General features: G+C 43.3%; 1 protein-coding gene across 2 annotated transcripts; it reads left to right on the plus strand.

The window, feature by feature from the left end:
- The first annotated feature begins 575 nt into the window (after positions 1–575).
- On the plus strand, positions 576–9,136 carry Slc35g1 (solute carrier family 35 member G1). 2 transcript variants are annotated; one of them, XM_036197029.1, is made up of 3 exons: positions 576–792; positions 4,431–4,611; positions 6,368–9,136. In XM_036197029.1, the coding sequence occupies exons 1-3, from the start codon at positions 621–623 to the stop codon at positions 7,104–7,106; spliced, it is 1,092 nt and encodes a 363-aa protein (XP_036052922.1). In that variant the 5' UTR covers positions 576–620; the 3' UTR covers positions 7,107–9,136. The 2 variants fall into 2 exon arrangements, with proteins under 2 accessions (XP_036052922.1, XP_036052932.1); XM_036197039.1 differs by having other exon boundaries at positions 4,434–4,611.
- The last annotated feature ends 7,084 nt before the right edge of the window (positions 9,137–16,220 follow it).

Here is a 16,220-nt window from a genome sequence, read left to right on the forward strand (position 1 = left end):
CATCTATGCTTCCCCATGATTACACTTAAATTCTATTTCCCTTGGTCAGGTAGCAGTGTGTTTTAAAACTGACATAATACTTTGTCCCCGAGCTCCATACCAATAAACAGGCACTCAGTCTTTTTAAATTTCATTTAGTCCATTTATTTGGAAACAGCGTCTCACTATGTAGCCTTGGCTGGCTTTGACCTCAGAGAGATCCACAAGCCTCTGTCCCTAAACCCTGGGATTAAGGGCGTGTGCCACACCACGCCCAGATCACACACACACACTAGTCTTTCTAAAGCAGCAGAAGGCCCCAAGAAGACCCGAGGCGCCGGAGCTGGGAATCACACGCTCTGTCTGTTCAGAGACAGAGGAGGACCAGTGTGCAGTCTAGCGGGAGCCCGGGAGGGACCGCCGCCGCCGCCGGGCCAGCTGTGGCCACCGCAGCCCGAGTGCACGAGCGCAGGCGGCAGGCTCCCCGGGGGCGGGAGGGCAGCGGAGGACAGGCGCGCGGAGCCGGGAGCGGGCGCACGCGCACACGCACCGGCGCGCCGGGGGCCGGAAGAGCTGAGCGGCCCGGCGGCGGCTGCGGGCGCCAGACGGCGCGCGGCTGCGGGGAGAGCGCGGGCTGCGGGATGGGGCCCCCGGAGAGCGCGGCGGAACTCGGAGCCGACGCGGTGGAGCTGCGCGAGCCGGAGCCGTGCGAGCCGGAGCCCGCGTCCCCCGACGACGAGCCGACGGACGCCCCCGGCCGCGGCAGGTGCTGGCCGTGGGGAGCCGGGGCGTGCGGCTCGCGTGGGGAGCCGGGTGAGTGCGGGGCTGGCGGGCCGGGCGGGGAGCCGGGACCCAGGAAGTTTCCGAGTGTCGCAACCCCAAATTGGTGAGGAGGGCAGGCCCTCGCGGTCCTGTGGCAATCGGAGGTGAAAGGTCACCGAAAGGGGCAGCCAGCGACTGTGGGAAGCCGACCAGGAACCCCCACCACGAGGGGGGAAACTGATGATCATCCAGAACCAAGTTGGAAAGACTCGGATTATGAAAGTGTTTGTCCCGGAATCTGAGCATCTCAGAGAGGAGCGTGGAGTGGACCACACTGGTCCTCAAGCTTTTTGGGATAGGACTTTTTAGCTCCTGGCTTAAAACAAGGCATCCCTTGTTCGAAGCCCCGGTGAAGAGCCCTGGCCTTTTGTTCAGACTCCTCTTATGAAGGGGTAAAGTGAGGTCGTGGAAGATGAGGGCTTCGCGGTTGGGTCTCACCCCTACTTCCATCTGCCAAGGTCTGGGTAGGGCAGGTCTAGGCAGTGCTAGGTAGGGCTCTGCATTTGCCAGAGACTCCGCCTAGGGCCCTTTCCATTCCATAGCTTTCTTGAAGAAACTCAAGAAGATCTTTCAGAACCAAGTTAACACCTTTCGCTGTCTCAATGCCTGGAATATGCCCGGGCTTCTGTGCCTCCTGCCCCGCCAGTTTTCCTTTCTCTTCTGTGCACTTTTCTGAGTTTAGAGAGAAAAGTCCTAGGGAGATGATTGTTGCTACACTTCTGACCTTAAAGCAAAGAGAAGTGATTGGGTTTCTGATTATGTTTGCATGGGCTTTGGCTCCAGGACAGGGTTACTCCGTACTGGGCTGACCAGATAGATGGGCAGCACATGAAGAGGTCAGCTTCTCACCTAATCACCCTAAGGCAGAATGTCATTTTGCATTCAGTGGAACTGGTCCTTGCAAACTTTTTAGTTTCCTGCTTGTGCATTAATGAGGGGGTCTGTATATTCAGGCAGCACATGGCAAAAATGTCAAGCCTGTGTGAATGCTCAAGAACTTTTGACTGGCTTATTTTAGACTCTTTTTGTTTTTGAGACAGGGTCTCCAGTTCAGGTTGGCTCACACTCAGACCTGCCTAAGCCTCCTTGAGTGCTGGGATTTCAACACCAAGCCTGGCTTTGAGATTCTTGATCTAAGTGGTTTCTTAACCAAACTCATCTTCAAGTTTAGGTTGGAACCGGATAACCTTACTGGACAGTTTACAGCTGTCCGGCTACCTGTTTGCTGTCTTCGGAACAGTGTGGGTCTTGTACTAAAGGGGAGAGATGTTATCTTAGCCTTGTGCCTCACACTCTCCTGCTGGAGTGAACACTAGTGCATCACCGGACCTCCAACCAGCTTTTACAAAGTTCCAGAAGTTCTGGGGTGGGGCCTGGAAATGGAATTTTTAAATTGCTCCGGTGGTTCTCAGCCAGGTCCAAATCACTGGCTTGAAGCCAAGTGTGGAGAAGCCAGGGAAATGGGTTTTTACTTTCTTCTGGTATATGTTATATGGTGACCACTTAATCTGAATAGTCAAACTTTCAACGTAACTTGTTTGGAGTGATTAGACACCCTTTCTGTGGGTGTGAGTGTGGAAGTGTATCTTGTGAGCAAATCCCTCTTTAGACTCATCAGTTCCCTCGCCATTGTCAGAGGGAATTGGAATGATCATTTAGTAAGAAACTGAGCTCAGAACATCCTTGCCTTCAGTAACAGTCAAGTTCAGTTCAACTTTCTGTGACTTGCCTGTCCCTAATCAGAAAACACAGAATCTTAAATATTTGCTTGTTTTTAAGCTGGGCATGGTGGCACACACCTTTGGAAGCAGAGGTGGGCAAATCTCTTGAGTTACATAATGAGTTCCAGGATAGCCAGGGCTACATAGAGAGACCCTGCCTCAAAAGAAGTGTGTTTTTTCTTAAAGTGTTTTAAAGTTGAAAGCTAAATTATTCTGTTATACTTCTTAAAGAAAATGCCATTGAATTTAAGTTGGAGAAGGTCCTTGGATTATAACCCAGGAGGGTGTTTTCTGTCCTAGGACTTTCCATTCTATTCTGTCTGAGGGTGGAGGTTTCATTTGAGAAAACTTGTTTTATTTGGATCTAAATTTTGTAATTTCAGAAGCCCAGCTCTTAGGCCGACCACAGCCAAGGCATGCATTTGTGGTGCTTTTGCCCGGAGTTTCCTCCTCGTGGCCTGAGTGGCTGTTTTGTAGCTCATTCCCACAGTGTGGGAGCACAGGGGTAAAGGTAGCATGGAGGAGAGCTCCCAGCACCTATAACAGAGTAACAGTTTCAAAGCAGTCTCTCCAGCTGTGTGCCTAGAATAGGGAGTTTCTGTAAAGGGTATCTAAAGGCCAGACTGTATAGTGTGGCTAGAGAAGCTGTCTTCATACCTTGATCATGATTTGCAGGCACCCGTGGACCAAGGTATCTGCTGTGAGGATGTTGAAATATATTAACTGGTGTATCATTTATCAGAGAAGGGCATTTAAAAAAGAGAACATAATTATGCAATAGAGTTCCGGAGCTAAGTAACACTTTCAACATTCTAAGAGTGGAGTGGCTAACCAAGTTCAAAGTGAATTGCAGCGTTCACAGGTTTTGTGTCTCAGTAGACTCTTCATTGACAAAAATCACTTGTTTTCCTTATTACTGTCTCTTTTTGGTGTTCATGAGGAGAGAGTGGGGTGTGTCCATACACCGAGTGTGTGACTTGTCGTTAATGCTACACAAGATGTCAGTAGTAAGTTAAATATTTGAAGACCTTCAGAAAGCACAAATTTCCTGGTTTAGATTAAGGCAGGAAGGAGTTAAGATAGACAAAGTTAGCAGCTCACATTTACACAACAGCAGAGCCTTTCCAGTTTAATCTTCTTGCCAGTAATGTTAGACCCTTGTGCCTTTCTCTGGAGTTCTCTTATTCTTCCATTCACTAGATACTTATTCAGGTTACATATGTTCCAGGCATGAACAAGATAGCTGAGGTCCCAGCCCCAGAAAAGCTCATAGGCCTGTATAGGAGAAGTCAGATTATCAACAAATGACCAGATGAAACAGTTGTAAACATTCTTCCTGAAGCTCCCCAGTGAGAGAATGGAAGGCTCTATCACTGAGAAGTACTGTTCACTTCCATTTGACAAGTTTTTCTTTCTTTATTTTTCTTGGTTTTTGGTTTTTTTGGTTTTTCAAGACAGGGTTTCTCTGTGTAGCTTTGCGCCTTTCCTGGAACTCTCTTTGGAGACCAGGCTGTCCTTGAACTCACAAAGATCCGCCTGGCTCTGCCTCCTAAGTGCTGGGATTAAAGGCATGTGCCACCACCACCTGGCTTTGACAAGTGTTTCTTAAAGATCCCTCTCACCATCTTAGCAAGATTTTCTTGACTTGTAAAGTGAGGGATGATTCTTAGTGAGCCAGAAGGAATCCATCTTTTATTGGGAGAAATATCATTTTTTAAAATGTGGTTTTAAAGTGTTACCCACACCTATGGACTCTTCATAATGGGTAGGAAAGTGGTGTAAGACCAGGGATGTGGAGGTCTTCCCTTAACGTCTAGCTGTTGGTTAACAGAGTGCATCTTCCTCACTTTATTTCTAAGTGGAAGTAATGAAACATACTTGGACTAACCAGAATTTAATCTTTTTCAGAAGCCAAGAAGAAAGCACCCTGTCCTGGACTTGGCTTGTTTTACACAGTATTGTCTGCCTTCCTTTTCTCAGTGGCCTCTTTATTTGTTAAAAAAGTGCAAGACGTCCATGCTGTAGAGATCAGTGCATTTCGATGTGTGTTCCAGATGCTAGTTATTATTCCTTGCTTAATATACAGAAAGTAAGTATGTTTTAGAGCGAAGTAGAGGAGATTAATGAGTGTGTGTCAATCTTTTGAACTGCCTTGATATTTTCTCTGTAGTAACTGGTTTATCATAGACTGACCAGTCTGTTTCCCTTCACCCTGAATAATGACATGTTCTCCGGATCTACTCACAGAAGATTCTACCACAAGTACATACCACATGCCCATCAAAGGAGAACGATGGCATGTGGTTGTTCACTCTCTCTGTTCAAAAACAAAATTCTGGGTGTACCACCCTCCTTCCTTTACTTTGGCATAACTGGTATTTTGAAGACTAAATAGTAAATGATCAGAGTTATAAGTATCAGATTTCTCTTAGTGGGACAAACTGCCCTGCCAGATCATGCCAGTAAGATGGCAGTCTTACAGAGGACGGCAGGTAGGACCTTGAGCAAGGTCTTTGACTACTTTGGTATTCAGTTTCTTACTCTGTACACTGGAGGGAGTGGTGCTGTCAGGGCTGTGCCCCAGAGCAGGTTGCAAGGGCTAGATAAGAGTTAGGTTAGGGTGCTTTCCAGAGACTTCCACATATAGGTACTATTTTTATTGTCCCCTCTTCACTCTCCTTCCATACTTGATCCCTTTTCTTCTGTGTAGAATCTGTCCTTCTCAGTAGGGCTGGAATTACGAATACAATCCCCCACCCCACTTGTAACTTACACTTACCTTTGTGTTCTTTGAACCCTGAGAGGAGACCACTCAGGCTCTGACTGGCTACCTGGCTCTTTCTGTTTGGAAGCTGAAGATGCTTACACCTCAAATCAAGTTTCCATGGCCTGCCTCCAGAGCCTCCTAGTCTCCATGCCATGATGCAGATTCATTTAGAATAGTGCCATTCTGTATCCTGAGAAATTGGTTAGAAAGTGGCACTCTGCAAAGATTCGTATTGCCGGCAATTCCCATGTAAATGTACGAGCCAGAGTGCTTCCAGAAATAGCGGTGTTGTGTTCACTACGTGGAACATTCCTAGCTTTTCCACATACATATGGACCACAGATTTCTTCTGACTCTAGATACACAAAGATGTTCATGTTTACCTGGGTGAAGTCTGCTCTGGCATGAGTTGTACCTAGCTAGGAACTATTAGAGTAGGTTCTGAGTGTTTAATTGAAAAAAAAAAAAAAAGCACTAGTTTTACGTATCAAACCACTGCTTTTGTTTTTTTTTTTCACTGTATTTTAACTCATAAGGACAATGAAAAGTTGTTATATTTATTCAGTGACTAAATTCTGGTACTGTTCAACTTTGATAGAAGAGTTGATGCGATTGCGTGTACATTAGCCAGGATTAAACTGCCTCATGTAGTGTCACAAAATCTTGAAATTATGTTTATTATAAAACAGTGTTTTTTCATTATAGAACATTTGGGGGAAGTTAATGTAATTCTACAGCTAGGATATAACATCTCTTCACATCTAGTCCTTTTTGTCTTTATGTTTTGCAAGAATATATGTGGGAAAAACAATGATCTATATCTACTGACTTTTTGTCATGATGTTTATGAGGTTCTGTGTTCTCTTTTTGCTCCTGCTATGAACATTTTGAACCATCATTACCTATACCTAGAAAAATATTTTTGAAGCATGTATATTATTCAATAGTAAATAGCATTTATTATTACTCCCTTGTTTTTAATGCAATGTACTTTTAGAGTAATGTCTGATTAAACATTTTGATTTGAAAGCAATGCCACATTTCATTTAAAATGCATTTTTTTCATTTAAATTTGCAGAACTGGGTTCATAGGTCCCAAAGGTCAACGACTTTTCCTTCTTCTCAGAGGGGTCTTTGGTTCCAGTGCCATGATCCTTATGTACTATGCTTTCCAGACGACGTCCCTTGCAGATGCCACAGTTATTGCATTTAGCTGTCCAGTGTTTACATCAATATTTGCTTGGATATTTCTCAAGGAAAAGTATAGCCTTTGGGATGCTTTCTTCACATTGTTCGCGTTGGTTGGAGTGATCCTTATCGTGAGACCGCCATTTTTATTTGGCTCCGACACTTCAGGGATGAGAGAAAGCTATTCAGAGCACATTAAGGGAACATTTGCTGCAATTGGACATGCTGTGCTAGCTGCAATGACTCTGGTTATCCTAAGAAAAATGGGAAAATCTGTGGACTACTTTCTGAGCATTTGGTATTATGTCATACTTGGCCTTCCTGAATGCATCATCATCCTCTTTGTCATAGGAGGATGGAGTCTCCCATATTGTGGGCTGGATAGGCTGTTTCTCATACTTATTGGACTCTTGGGTTTAGGGGGTCAGATATTTATCACTAAAGCAGTTCAAATAGAAAAAGCGGGGCTCGTAGCAATAATGAAGACAATGGATGTAGTCTTTGCTTTTATCTTTCAGATTGCTTTCTTTGATAATATGCCGACCTGGTGGACAGTGGGTGGGGCTCTCTGTGTAGTAGCCAGTACTACTGGTGCAACCGTTCGTAGATGGATCCAGAGTTCCAAATGAAATGTCACTGTTGAAATCTATTTTTTTTTCAAGTATGTCATCACCCAGCTCAGACATCTTACACACCTACACACATACCTGGAAAATCTGAATTATTCATTGGTTATATTTAATAAATTTCATAAATAAAGTACCATTTTTGAATATGGTATCTTTTTAATTAAGAGTAGCTAGTCTAGCCTAGCCATTTTTGGATAGCTTTTATTTTTGCTTGGGCTTGTTGGGGTGGGGTGTCATTTGAGAAGATAGCTCATTTGAGGAATTTCAGAAATTTTTATGAGTACAATTTTTAAAACTTTATTTTTGACACAGGATATGGATGGGAAATACTCTATTTTAGTGGTATAGGTAAGAAGCTTAATGTTGAATGCTGCTATAATTACTGCTGTGTTAATCCTTCGATTGCAGTGTAATTCCATTTAGGATGCCAAAGCTGAAACTTGGTACAGGTGCCTGTTTAATGGTAGGAATCGAAGTGAGCCAGCCTTATTTTCAAGGGTCTCCGGATGATCATGACGCTTTTGGCCCTCATTTGTGCCTTTTGTTTTGATGCTGGAATCTTTATGTGGGCTCTCTGAGCAGAGCCTTTAGCTCGCCCAATGCGGTTAGCAGTTCTCCCTTTCAGTCCATTAGTAACTCTGGTTATCATTTTGAAGTTTTAACTGTCTCCTGTTTTATTGAGATTGCACTATTGATTTCACATTCTAAGATTTCCAATCTTAAAATCATAAGAGAGAAATCTTGGCATGACTAGTGTGCACATTTCCATCCTGAGGTGTTTACATTTGAGATATGATCATTTTCTACAAATTCTCTTTGAATTCATAGTGTGATGCCAAATACAGTTTCCTCAGGATTGTTCTATGTTAGGCCATATCAAATTGCCCAGATTGTACCGTTTTCATTGACAAAAACCATAGTTCTAGAAGGTAGCCCCTTTAAAGTACAGGTCTGTTATTAAACTTCCTCTTACAGTCTTCTTTCATTTTGGAATGATAAATTATAATGCTTGTGATATACGAAAAATGTAAAGACCTGTTAATCCACAGTAGATTGACTTTCACTGTTTCCTGCATATATAGCACAAATCACAAATAAATGCTAGTCTTTGACTGACAAGCTGTACCACAATACTCGTGTGAACTTAGACAGTAGATTCTAAATGTGGAGCATCAGCAGGCCCCTACTCTCCCGTGAAAGAGGAGCGTTTGAGAGCTTGGTCAAGGTGTTGTGAGTACATGACCATGCGTCTGTCCCTTTGGATGCCTTTATGGTGAGGCCATTGTGGCTGCCACGTCTTTCTCTGCCAGACAGTCTCTATTATCTTAAGCTGCAGATCTGGGGAGCTGTCTGTTCTTTCCCAGTCTCCCCACAGTTCTTCCAAAGGCAAGAACCAGGTTCCTGGGACTTAGATTCTGTTAAGAGGATCTCTTCCAGTAGTTCCAAAGAGGAACTTGAAATACTTTTTTTAAAATACTTTCCATCTGACATCCTAGATGATACTTGTTTAGCTGACTCATCTAAATCACACTTGACCTGATTCATACTCTTGGAACTTAGATTTGCAACCATGTCATTCTGTCAGCATCTCAGAAAATGTAGTCAACAGCCTTTTCAAGCTCAGAGCTGTCTTAGAGAGCATCCTGTGGGAGCTAAGCTCCATAAACAGGGATGACAGGATGGAGATGCGCAGTAGTTGGGTTTTGGTGGCAGCCTCTTTTCAGTTCCACTTATGGAAAGTCAGACACCGAGGAGCCACAGACTAACTTAACAAAATAGAGGAGTCTCTGGTACTGTGGAAGATAAAACCATTTGGAAACTTTTATTTCGACTGTATCTTAAGTACTTGAATGTCACAATATGTGGCTGACATTGGAGACAATGTTTCTTAACCCAACCTTTACAGGGTATGATTTTTAAACAATGTTCAAGTGGTATACAAGGCTATGTATTGTAACAATTATGGGTGTGTGTGTGTGTGTGTGTATTTTCCAAAGATTGTAGTTTCTATATCTTGCAAAGGAAAATATTTTTCCTAACTTGTTTTTATTTTGTAAGTAATAAAATTATAAAAGAAAGTGATATGTTGGTTTTTATGACTATAGAAAAATGTCTCAACTCATTTCTCAACAGGGTGCTTCAAGTTTTATCTTCTATAGGAGACTGGCTTCTAGCCATTTAGCCAGGCTGTGATCTTAAAATTTCAAACTATATCCATTCCTTATACACAGTAAATATAACAGCTGTAAAATAAAGAGTAGTCTAGCCTACTGAATTAACTGAGCAGGGCTCAGATGGGCTCACCGAGACAAGCTGCAAGCACAGGACCTGCCTGGGTCTGCACCAGGCCTCTGCATGCATGTTGTGGCTGTTCAGCTTGCTGTTTTCGTGGGGCTGCTGACAGTACGAGTGTGGGCTCTTGTCCAGCATGGATATGAGGACTTTTGCCTTGTCTTACTGTGTCTTGTTTTGTCCTGTTTACTGTTGTCTCTTGGAGGCCTGTACTTTTCTGAAGAGGAAATGGAGGGGCAATGGATCTCGAGGAGAGGGGAAGTGGGGGAGGGGATAGCTGGAAGGAGTGGAGGGAGGGGAAACTGTGGTTGGGATGTATTATATGAGAAAAGACTCTATTTTCAATTTTAAAAGACTTTAAAAAGAGATAGTAATTGGTTCAGAGACCTTCCTTTTTCTAGATCCCCAGACTTAGCAGCTTGGAGCTTTGCTGTCTTTAGATGGTCTGCTAAGTCCTGTGGTGTCCTAGGAATTCATTCCTGCTCTCCCCATGTCCTGACACCTGCTTTTGTACAAATGAATTTCTAAGCAAGCTACCACTTAAGACTTTGACCTTGATCCAGGTGTCAAGGCAAGACAGTCTTCCCGAAGCCCTGATGTCACTCTGGTTCTCATGCCCATGTGGCCCCACTCCTCCTTCACCCTGCTTTCCCACACCCCAGCACAAGATACTTGGGTCAGCCTTTCCATCAGCTCACATCTGTGAGAAGACTCCTTCCTCTTTTCCCCTGCTTTTTTTCTTAGTCTTGCACGCGTCCTCAGAGGTCTATGAGCCTCAGTGGCTGAGCTGAGACTTCTGATTCTTACACTGCCTCCAGTATCTCACCCTCACTAACCCCTGTGGAGAAGAGGACAAGGTACTGGGTTAGCATTTGAGGCTAGGTGGAGTTTTGCTACTTTCCAGTGAGACAAACAATGTACCTGCGCTATTTTCATTTTGTAACTAGATTATTTTTGTTCAAATCCTCCTAACTGCTGAGTGGTATAGACTGTAAGCCAAAAAAGAAGCACAAAAGGGTTAAGTGTTGAGCTGTGGTTGAGACTGTTCACTGTCTTAAAAATGAATGATGCCTCTTGTGGGTCCTTCCTCCTGAGAAGCTTTGCCCAGAACTGCAGGTACAAATGTCTCAATGCAAACTTCAGTCAGCCCCTCTTGGAAGCATAGACTTGAGTGGGTGGGCACCTCTTCTGTTCATGCTGAGCTGCCCACAGAGGGCTGCTGAGGGTCACTGCTTCTCTTATCTTGTGCATAGGAGTGACCACTTCCCTAGTTGGCTCTAAAGCTTGTCCCAGTCGAGAATGATGTTTGACTCTGATTTGGGGAATAGGCCAACCCTCGTGTGCTTCCTCTGCGCTAAGCATGACTCTTCTAGCTTGTTTGTCTACTCTACTAGACATGACAAGTCTTAACAGTGGCAATGAGCTAATTTTCCCTGATAGCACCCTGTCCTCTCCTCCAGGAATGTGCAAGTTCACAGCCAGTGGGTGGCATTAGAACTGGTTTATTATGGTATCATTTGGACATGTGATGCCTGCACACTACCCCCAAGCATGATTTTTTTTTTTTTTTTGGTCCTTTTGGTGTTCTATATCAAATCTAATACAGCCACTGAACTTACCTAGAATTCTACAGAATGCCTTACGAGTGACACCCCCCCTCCCCCATGATACCCAAAGAAACACTCACCTGGGCTATGGCCTATTTGAAACTAGACTTGGAAGACTTCACAGAGAGCCCATGATATGTGGTACTACCTTTTATCTAGAAATTGAGGGTAAGGGTTATAGCACAAGGGTAAAGAGCAATTAATTACATGTGATATCAAGGCCGGACAGGTAACATGGCACATGTGCTGAGTCATAACCTTTTGTGACTCGTAACCATTCATAGTCCCAACATGTAGCCATAAATCACAGGAACTAGCCCATATTTGTGATGACTTGCCAGGGTGGGGTAAAAAAAAATATATATATAGATCCACATTTGAGAAAAGGTAAACATGGGTGGGAGAAAAATGTATTGAGGTGATGATCAGTACATTATCAAAGAACCAAGCCAAGGTCAGATGAAGCAGCTGGAGTCTGAACTCAGGGCCAGAGAGAGCACTGAGCCAAGAGACCTGTTCCTGGTGCTCTGAGTACCCAGCTGTTCCCACAGGTGATCAAAGCATTCAAAGCCCAAGCAGTATGTGCCAAAACACACCAGAGGGATGGAAACGGAGCATCTAATTATTTGGGTTTCTTTATGATTACACCAGGTGTTACCATATTAATATTAGAATCAAATTCAAAGCATGAAGTCTTATTCAGACTTCTGTTTCTAATTTGGTCTAACCATTTCTCTCATGTGATGCTCCCCCTGGGAACCCAGTTGTACTGCTGTGAGGAAGCCAGGGCCACATACAGAGACCCACAGGAAGAGGAGTCTCCATCCCTCAGGCTTTTCTGCACCCCAGCTGACAGCTCCCACTGGCTTGCCAGACAGAGTGTGCACATTGGGAATGGAGCCTCCTGCTCTCAGGTAGGCTACCTCAACTAATGCCATGTACAGAACACACAAACCTAGCCCTCTGCTAGGTTCTAAGATTGCAGATTTATGAGAATAAAATTGTTGTTTTAAATTACTAAAAAAATAAAGATAGAGAAAACATGTTTGAATATGTACCCAGTTATACATAATCACAATTATATATAGTAAAACACTTCAATATAAGAAACAAAATAATGAAAAAGGACAAGTAAATAGATCAAGTTGTCAGAAGTTAAATATACAAGTTGTCAGAAGTTAAATATATAGGGATAAGAATAATAAAATTAGCCTGGCGGTGGTGGCGCATGCCTTTAATCCCAGCACTCAGGAGGCAGAGGCAGGCGGATCTCTGTGAGTTCGAGGCCAGCCTGGTATACAGAGCGAGGTCAAGGAAAGGCACAAAGCTACCCAGAGAAACCCTGTCTCAAAAAAACCAAAAAAATAAAATAATAAAATTATCTAAACCAAGTCTTCTCTAATGCCCAAACTATTTTAATAATGATGCTGAGAATGTTGGTGTGTCTTACACCCTTTCATTGGTATATTGTAGAGTTTTCTAGAAGTTACAAGATGAAAAAAAAAGCAGATAGAAGAAGCTAACTCTCATCTGTTAAGCTAAATTTGTAATGTGTATTTATGTAAAATGGTATCACTTTCATTTAGGGGGAAATTTTTTTTATTTGACAATTTCATACATGTAAATGGTATGTTTTGATTATGTTCACCCTTATCACCCTACCCTCCCCCCACTCCTGAATGGAAAATACCTTAATAAAATATTGCTATTGACAAGAAACGGAGTTTGCTTGTGTGTTTGCCGTCCTGGGGAGTCCTAGGATGGTGTGCATGGTGTGCAGGAGCTCTGCCACTGAGCCATATCCCCAGCCCTGTGCTAGGATTATTTTTTAATGTTAGTTTTGCTTTTAAATTCTGGTAATTATATACATACATACATAGAAACTCTTTGACATCTTCAATATTTTTTAAAAAGTTATTCCATTTTATTTATTACCATTATTGTTATATTTTACAGACAGTTGATTTGCTGCAACATGATCTGACCAATAATATTTGAGTGTAAAGGGGCACAAGGACAAGATGTGTGAGAACAACACATTTAATAGACATAGAGGGGCTGAGTGTCTAGCTTGGTGGTAGAGTACTTGCCCAGCATTTGTAAGGCCCTCAGTCTGATCTTCAGCATTCAAAACAGGATTATCAAGTTTGAACTCTTGGAAAAAGTATGGAACACAGAGAAATAACTGCCTCAACTAGACACATCTTCACTGATGCTCCCTTAGAATGGTAAATTTGAACCACTAAGTCACATAGAAGCACCTTCAGAAGTGCATAGTTTGTGCCTTGGGTCTTTCAGTTGTGCAGTTTGGACACTAAGGACACTTGTACACTTTACAGCCTGTGTGCATAGGTACGACTGTGAAGCTGTTTGGTAACTTCTCTCAGATTTACAGATGCACACACTGCACACCCCCAATATTCCATTTGAGGAATTTATCTACAATATATCTGCTTATGTGCAAAGGGGCATATGCAAGACTATTTGCTGTGGCCTTGTTTGTAATAGCAAACAATTGAACAAGTCTGATGTTCTTCAGTTGGGTAATGGCTAGATAAAGCATGGTACATATGCAACGTGAACTAACACACAATTAAACATAGCAAGACCAAGGAAGCTTTTCATCCATGGTTGTGGAAGCCTCCAAACTGCTAAGTGAATAAAACAAACAAGTTTCTGATCAGAGTGCTCATTTATACAAAAAGGGCCATTTCAAGGGGACACACAGAAGGTGTTGACATGAGCTGTCATTGGGACAAGGGATAACATTGGTGAAATAAAAGCTAAAAGATTTTTTATTAAGATTTTATTAAAAAATAAAACATATAGCTAGAGGCATGCACACACTTTTTTTGGGGGTTGCTTACTATAATGTGGGTGTCGCTCTGCTCACCCTTTTGACTTGTTCATGTTGTCTCCTTCCTCTGGCTCACAGTCTACAGGCCAGACTTCATCCCATAGGCTCCAGGACTGAAGAAAATACAAAAGATAAAGCTGAGTCTCAGATTTTTAAAAGGAAGAGGTTCTCCAGCAATGCACAGGAAGCATGGCTTGGCCCTGATGTGGATGCTTAATTTCCAATAGAAAATATTTCTCTCCTAGAGGAGACACAACTTTTGAATAAGCCCTACCCAGAGCAGGAGCTTCTAGACATTTTGTCGTGTTTAATTAACCCTTGCCCATTCTAGAAAGGCCGATCAGGAGGCTGAAGTTCAGAAAGGTTGGAAGGCATTACCTACCTGCTTAATTCCAGTTCCTTCCCATAAATGATGAGTCTGGGCTGCTAGGTCTGCCTGACTCAGAGATCTCCCTCTCCAATAGCCTTGATACCTCCTCTCTTGGGATAACATTTAGGCTAAGGAGTCACTGTGGTAAAGGATCATTTCTTTGAAACTGGGGATGTATATGTCCCTCCACCTCCATGCTTAATGTAGGAAGAGCTAGATGTGAGATAGAATAGGATGGCCACCAGCATATATATTTTAGTTTTATTTCTTCAGTATTTATTCTTTAAAGTCAGCCAGTGTTAAGAAGCCCCCTTGTTGCCGAACCCCCAAGTCAGTCATACCTATAAGGAAACATGGGGTATATACACTATATATATATTCAGCATGTATGGATGCTGCCCGAGAACTTAATTTTGGATTGACTTCCTTCTGCCTTCAAGCAGGAAAGAATAGAGCTACATGAGATCACAATATTCACAGATACCAACTCTGAGCTGGCTGCATTCAGCTGCCACTTCCCTAAGATGCACTGAGGACAGTGCTAAGGGTGCAGAGTAGCAGGGAGAAGCAAAGACGCAGTCAGTCTCAGAAGTGAGAACGGAGAGTGGGCATGGTGGGCTTCTCCCTATGGTCGAGATGAGATACACCGAGATGGCACACTCCCAGCTGTTCTTCCCACCGGAGGCATGGCACTGATAGATTTTTGTACTCTCTGGATCCTTGATACCTAATAACTTTTCATTGTTGTTTAGAGGATTGTTTGTTTTTTCATTTTATTACTGAGGCACTAGAGACTTGGAGACATCACATGATTGGGCCAAGGACACATTGTTAACACAGGTAGGAGCCTAGGTCCTAGCAGCCCTGGCCTCTCAGACTCCAAGCCTGGGTTCTCAGCTCTGTCATCCCACGGCTTACACTAAGTCTCAAGCTTCAAGCTCAATACTTCCTTAAGACTCCAGGCTTTTTTTTTTTTTTCTCAATTGGTGTAATTTTTTTTAATGTGAATGACTACTTCAGGGTACTTAGCTTTTATTACCCAAATCTTTGCTACTATAGGAAGGTGTGTCTTGTTTGTCCCCTGTCTCAAGGAACCCTTGACCTCATTTGGGGGGACATGGCTCAGTGATTAAGTAATCAAATCTTCATGCAATTGAACAGCACAATTATAAAACAAATGTCCCTGTGTTTTGTATCATGTTATTAAGTAACCATATAATTATAACTTGGCTTCTCATATACTGTAAGTGCAGAGGACAATGAAATAATCAAAAGAACACCTGGTTCTCTTAACTGTTAGGGTTTTCATTGAATATTAATAAAAACTTAATGTTTGCCCATTATTCTCTGTATTTGGTTTTTGTGGCTCTTCCTAGGGAGATAGAATCTTATACCCCTTTTTGCTGAGTATAGTCTTGCATTAATCAGATAAATTATGCTAGCTACTGAAACGACCCCCCAAATCTCAGTGGTTTAACAGACTTGTGTTTCTTCCACCTGTCTGCTATAAGATGCTATCTTTTATGAAAGCCCCCCAACCCCCCAACCCCTAAACCCCCGCCACTGGTTCCTGTATTTGAGATCTTGGGCGCCATCTGGTGGTGCTGTTTTGGGAGGTTGCACCTCCTTTGGGGTGAGGGGCGTGGCTGGGAGGAGTGAGTTCCTGGCTGCTGGCCTCTGGGTATTATTTATATCTTGGCCCTAGTTCTGGCTTGAACTCTCTGGTTGTTGGTCCTCCAAGATGTAAATAAATGCCGCCCCGACCTCCCACCCCACCCTGCTCCACACGCACCATTGACTGTGCTGGTCCAGCCACCACACCTCCCCCTATTGTGGTGGATTGGACCCTCTAAACTCTGAGACAAATTAAACTCCTCCCCTAAGTTGCTTCTGCTTCGTACTTTGTCTTGGTGATGGGGAAAGTAGCCGATCCAGGAGAGCTGTTGTAGCTTTCCTTCAGTGCTGTGCCAGGACTCCAGTCTCCTCCC

Source organism: Onychomys torridus, chromosome 1, assembly GCF_903995425.1.
Source record: "Onychomys torridus chromosome 1, mOncTor1.1, whole genome shotgun sequence".
Taxonomy (NCBI): domain Eukaryota; kingdom Metazoa; phylum Chordata; class Mammalia; order Rodentia; family Cricetidae; genus Onychomys; species Onychomys torridus.

Excerpts from the sequence above, each read along its gene's own strand:
- Slc35g1 (XM_036197029.1), top strand. The coding sequence starts at position 621 with ATGGGGCCCCCGGAGAGCGCGGCGGAACTCGGAGCCGACGCGGTGGAG. Across the intron at positions 793-4,430 it reads CGGCTCGCGTGGGGAGCCGG|AAGCCAAGAAGAAAGCACCC; the intron begins GTGAGTGCGGGG and ends AATCTTTTTCAG. Across the intron at positions 4,612-6,367 it reads CCTTGCTTAATATACAGAAA|AACTGGGTTCATAGGTCCCA; the intron begins GTAAGTATGTTT and ends TTAAATTTGCAG.